The sequence below is a fragment of the Vicia villosa genome, unplaced genomic scaffold (genome assembly GCF_029867415.1).
Source record: "Vicia villosa cultivar HV-30 ecotype Madison, WI unplaced genomic scaffold, Vvil1.0 ctg.001098F_1_1, whole genome shotgun sequence".
NCBI lineage: Eukaryota > Viridiplantae > Streptophyta > Magnoliopsida > Fabales > Fabaceae > Vicia > Vicia villosa.
This window is the reverse complement of record NW_026705478.1, coordinates 333,007-338,931: the sequence shown is the minus strand read 5'-3', so window position 1 is coordinate 338,931 and position 5,925 is coordinate 333,007. Positions and strand designations below refer to the sequence as shown.

Here is a 5,925-nt window from a genome sequence, read left to right as displayed (position 1 = left end):
AATGCATGCCACCTTATGGGTAATGGGGGGATTAACTCGACAAAATTATGGCTCTTGTCGAATCTGCTGCAGAGATACCCGTGGATGTGCACTGGTAAAGGCAGGAATCAAAAGTCTCATGGATCGAGGACTTATCCAAATTCTCCAGGATAGAGATGAGAATAATGTCAACATGATTGGGGAAAGTTCCACAGTGAAGTATGTGCGCGATGTTTGCACTGTGCGCGGATCTTTGTGAATGATACACGAGAAATGGGTCCAAAATGGATTAATTGACTTTAGCCACGATAGTTGTCCCGCTTGTGAAGGAAGCACGCGAGGTTGTGCTGATCTACAAGAAGACATTCTGAATCTGATAGGTTTGGGCTTGCTAGGCAAAAAAATCAAAGGAAGAAAAGGACATAATTACATTGAAGAAGAAATGACCTATGGGCCACTTGACAGTATGCTGTGGGAAGTTCCTCAAAGGATTCCAAAGCACAACCGTGGCCTATACATATCAGCAAAGTATGAAGACAACATTTTGACAGATGTACTGGTAGACGCTGGTTCATCTCTGAACATTATGCCATGTAGCACCTTGGAAAGTTTATCCTATCAAGGGGCACCTTTTAGACCAAATGTCAGTGTACTGACTTTTGAAGGATTCTCACATACTGTGCTTGGAGAGATTGATCTTCCTATCTGCATCGGACCTCGTGATTTTGATATCACCTTTCAAGTGATGGAAATTTATCCCGCTTACAGCTGTTTGTTGGGAAGACCTTGGATTCACAATGCTGGAGCTGTCCCTTCCACTTTTCACCAGATGTTAAAATACCCTTCGAAGGACAAAATAATAACTGTTTACGGAGAGCAGACCATGTTTATTTGTCAATTATTCTCTGTTCCTAACATTGAAGAAATTACAGCTCAGTTCCAAGCTTTATGAGTTGTTAATCCTGAACACGAAAAGAAAGCTGGTGCGTCTATTTCATCCTAGAAAGATGCCCAACAAATGGTTTCCCAAGGATCTTATGGAGGCTAGGGGCAAGTGTGGCGGGGAAAATCTGATATCGAAGCCATGGGATTGACTCGAATCAATATTTCGTTTGAAATCGCCACCGCGCTTTATTTTTTCAAAGGAAAAGGGAAAAGAACGAAAAACCCAAAGTTTTGTTTTTAAAAACAAGGAAGAGAACTCAGGTTCGGGTGTTGATTATATGAGGGGAAGGTTTTAAGCACCCCTCATATCTGTGGTACTCCACAGGAACCTTTTTGAAAATCTGTGTCGTGTGTGCGCTAAAAAGGGTTTGTTTTATTTTTAAAATAAGCTTGACAAAGCGTTTAGCTTTGGGCCTACATACCTCCTCGGTGCAATGGAGAAGTCAGAGCTAATGTAGTTCCGCTTTTGGGAAAACATTTTTAAAACGAATAAACACTTTATCGTCGTTGGAGAGAAATACTCAGCCATTAATCTTGAGCATGAGAACAAATGAGTTCTTTGCATCGCAAATGAAAGAAGGGCTCTAACTCGGATAAAATCGACGAGTATGCCACTAGCTCTCTCACGCGGAAAAGATCTCATTATATCAATCAATTTCAAAATCGTGGGGTATAACCACTCGTTTCGACAATTAACGGTGTCTAAACTTTGAAGAAAAAGCCACTAAGGGCAAAAGATATTTTTAAAGAAAAGGTTTTGAAAAGATTGCAAACATAAGAAGGTTTTTGAAAAAGGGAGAAGATTTTGAAAATTTAAGAAGTGGGAGGAGATGAAGAGGCTATCCTATTGCGTAAAATAAAAGCTAAGGAAAGAAACGGTCTAACCAAATTAAGAAGCCAACACTTGACATTATGAGTCAAGGTAGATTTCCCATCCTTTGGAATTATCAATACCAACACATTAACACTTGGGGGATCCAGATGAACTTATTGTCTTAGCACCACTTTTCATTAAGCACATTAAGATTCTGACGAAAATCGGGCAGAGTAACGACTGTTTTCGGGTAAAATCCTTGTCTCAATGCCTTGGAATTAACCATCAAGGGCTTTCAAGGAAATACCTGCACACATAAACAGACAACAATCCAATGCCAGACAGACAGAACAATCACAGAGTAATAACATAATGAGAGTCCAGAGGCACTAAATCCATAAGTCCGAATCTCCAAAATGCTAGGGATAGTAACCAATAGTCCAAAAGAGAGCCTTATGTGTTTTTTAGATTTTGGTTGTTTATTAGTGTTTTAGCATAAAAGTAAAGTATGGTCCAAGTGGACAAAGAGAAAATAGCGGAAACATAAACATACGTCCAAATGGACAAAGAGAAAATAGCGGAATTATAAACGTCCAAATGGACAAAGAGAAAATGGCGGAATGTAAATATGATGAAATGATAAAATAAAGCGATAAAGCGAGAAATATAAAGAGCGGTATAATAAATGGCGGAAATTAAAGTTAGTTGTTAGATGTTAAAGATAACCATCTTGAAACTAGTCAAGTATGTTATCAAAGTTAGTAATGAAGATCGATGGTGAGTGAATGATGTACTCGGATTTAAGGTCAATGGAAACTTATCAGAAGCTTGATAAAATCATAGCGACTACACGATAAATTTCCATAAGTCATAAATCAACCGCATACAATTCTCTTCCATATTTGATCTTTTATCGAGTCGGGACAAATGTAGGAGAATTCTCCATGTATCAAGATCATCAATCAAAAGAAATAAGAAGGAGAAGAAGAAATGATCTAGCCTTTATCAAGAATCCATAGAATTCTCAAGATATCAAGACTTTCATCGATCAAGAGAAAATAAGATGAAAAAAGATAAGAATGAAAACAAATTGATCTAGTCTTTATCAAGAATCCATAGAATTCTCAAGATATTAAGACTTTCATCGATCAAAAGGAAATAAGATGAAAAGATAAGAATGAAAACAAATTGATCTAGTCTTCATCAAGAATCCATAGAATCCTCAAGATGTCAAGACTTTCATCGATCAAAAGAAAGTAAGATGAAAAGATAAGAATGAAATCTTCATCAAGAATCCATAGAATTCTCAAGATATTAAGACTTTCATCGATCAAAAGGAAACAAGATGAAAAGAAGAATAAAATGCATAAAAGATAATCAACTCACACTATCATTAATATCATTCATCCATTTTGGTGGATTAGGTCATTTCAAACCTATCAACACCCTAGATCCAATGATATTAATGAAGTGGAGGAAGAAGGAAGCCAAAACAAGCACAAAAAAGGCAAAAAACCATATTCTGCCTGCTGGAAATCGATTTCATGCAGGGGGAAATCGATTTCCATAGTGCAGTTTTCAAAAAAAACAAGTTACGTTCAGCAGGAAATCGATTTCAGCCTTAAGGAAATCGATTTCCCCAGTGCAAATTTCAGCAAAAACAGCATTTAAAGGCATGGAACTTGACTTGAACAAATATACAAACACCTTATGATCACACATCAATTAGAGCACGAATTTTCCATCAAATCACCAACAAATAGCACCAATATAGCATCAAAGATGCATTGAACACAAACAACAAAGAATCACATTGTGATATACAAAAAGGATGAAGAAAATTACCAAATCTTGAACAAAACTTAGATCTACTTCAAGAATCATCAACACAAATCTTGATCTCTCAACAATTGAAGAAAAAAGAGTGAAATAGATGGTGGTTTAGCTCAAAGTTTGTGAGGTTCAAGGTGTGACTCACAAACTTTATGAAAGAACAAAGAGCTTTGGTGAATTTGGTAGGGATGAGGAGAGAAATTGCAAGGGGTTTTTTGGCTCTCAAAGCTTGAGAAATGAGAGAGTAGTGGGCTCTATTTATAGGATGAGAGCAAGAGTAGTGGTAGTTTGGTCTTTTTGCATTTGGTAATTAGCTTGTGTTTAATTGGTGATTAAAGTGGCAATTAAATGGTAAAAAGTGGTAAAATGGGGTTTAAGTGGGATTAATGAAGAGAATTATTTTGATGAGGTGGAAAAATGGTACAATGACAAAAATGGTCAAAGAAAATAGGTGCCAAAATCAAATCAAGCTTCCCCCTCTATTTTTTTTGAATTTCGCCTGAAGGAAATCGATTTCCCCAGGAGTGAAATCGATTTCACTCTGTTCCAGAAGAGAATTTGGCGCAAAATACACTAGGGAAATCGATTTACCCAGGAGGGAAATCGATTTCATGCTGTCCAGAATGTGATTTTGTTGAAGATTGCTGCAGGGAAATCGATTTACCCAGTAGGGAAATCGATTTCATCAGTCAAGAATTTGAAAAATGCCTTGTTTATTGCATGTCTTGGCTTGGTACCTACAAAACAAAAGCCTACAAAGAAACAAAGCAATGTTTTTGGTATTTGGGTTAGTGTAATATGCATACAAGATAAACAATCATTGGTGCTTGATGGTCCCTTTTATTGATGAGGTGAGTGCAACACCATAAACAAAACTTCCAAGTGAAGCTCTTGATTAGTGATTGGAATATGAAAGATATAGGATCTTAGGGTCAAAAATTGGGGTATGACAGCAAGTTATTGAAATTTCCACCAACAAGAACAAAAGTGGTCTAGGATTCATATCCCAGAAATCAAAAGGAAAAGAACCTGAGTATGGAAGCTGCAACAAGACTCTGCATGAGACTTTTCAAAGTGCTGGCTACATCAACCCAGATAAACAGGACATAGCTGCTATCATTGAAGATGTTCCAAAATGTTAAAGCTTCGTGACGTGTAGAGAGGACAACTCCAATTGGACTTCCATCAGTATCTCTTCTGTTATTCACGAGTCTAAGTAATTTTCTGTCTTTTAAAAAATCTTTCGCTCTGCCCAAGGCGAAAGAGTAATGTGTCAGGCTGTTTAAAATAATTCCTTTTGTTCTGCCCAAGACAAAAGTGAGCTTATGTAGGGTTTTGTTTCAATTCATTAATAAAAAGCAATTTTTGCTTCCCTTTTGTTTATCGTTTATCTTTTTTTGAAAATGGTAACATCTAAAAAACCCATAAAAATAAATCAAAATTGTTTTTCAAATTTGCACATACACCTTTTCTTTATTTGTTCCTAAAAAACAAAACATAAATCATGTGCAAATTATCTCTTGATAAACCCGCTGAAAACAATGATCATAGGCCTTCTCCCAACTTTGAATACCCTGTGTACGAAGCTGAAGAAGAGAGTAGTGAAGAGATCCCTGAAGAGATCACCCGTCTGCTTGAGCACGAGGAAAAGATCATTGAGCCGCACAAAGAGCCTTTGGAAGTAATCAATTTAGGTACTGAAGAAGAGAAAAGAAAAGTGTGAATTGGGGCATTGTTAGAAACAAGCATCAAAGAGAAAATGGTTGAATTATTGAAAGAATGTGTGGATGTCTTTGCTTGGAGCTATCAAGATATGCCTAGGTTGGATACCACTATTGTAGAGCACAGATTACCGTTTAAACCAGAATGTCCACCCGTCAAGCAAAAATTGAGAAAAACTCACCCAGATATGGCAGACAAGATCAAAGAAGAGGTACAGAAGCAAATCAACACTGGATTCCTCGTCACATCAAAGTATCCTCAATGGTTGGCTAACATAGTACCTGTTCCCAAAAAGGATGGAAAAGTCAGAATGTGTGTTGATTACAGAGATTTAAACAGAGCAAGTTCGAAAGATGATTTCCCGCTAACCCACATTGACATGTTGGTGGATAGCACTGCTAAGTTTAAAGTCTTCTCATTTATGGATGGATTCTCAGGTTACAATCAAATCATGATGGCGCCTGAAGATATGGAGAAAATAACTTTTATCACACCCTGGGGCACATTTTGTTACCGTGTGATGCCATTTTGTCTAAAGAATGCTGGAGAAACTTATCAAAGAGCCATGACGAATCTCTTCCATGATATGATTCACAAAGAAATTGAAGTTTATGTGGATGACATGATTGTCA

General features: G+C 37.1%; 1 protein-coding gene across 1 annotated transcript; it reads left to right on the top strand.

The window, feature by feature from the left end:
- The first annotated feature begins 238 nt into the window (after nt 1-238).
- On the top strand, nt 239-931 carry LOC131633219 (uncharacterized). Its single transcript, XM_058903931.1, has one exon. The coding sequence runs from the start codon at nt 239-241 to the stop codon at nt 929-931; it is 693 nt and encodes a 230-aa protein (XP_058759914.1).
- Nucleotides 932-5,925: the final 4,994 nt, after the last annotated feature.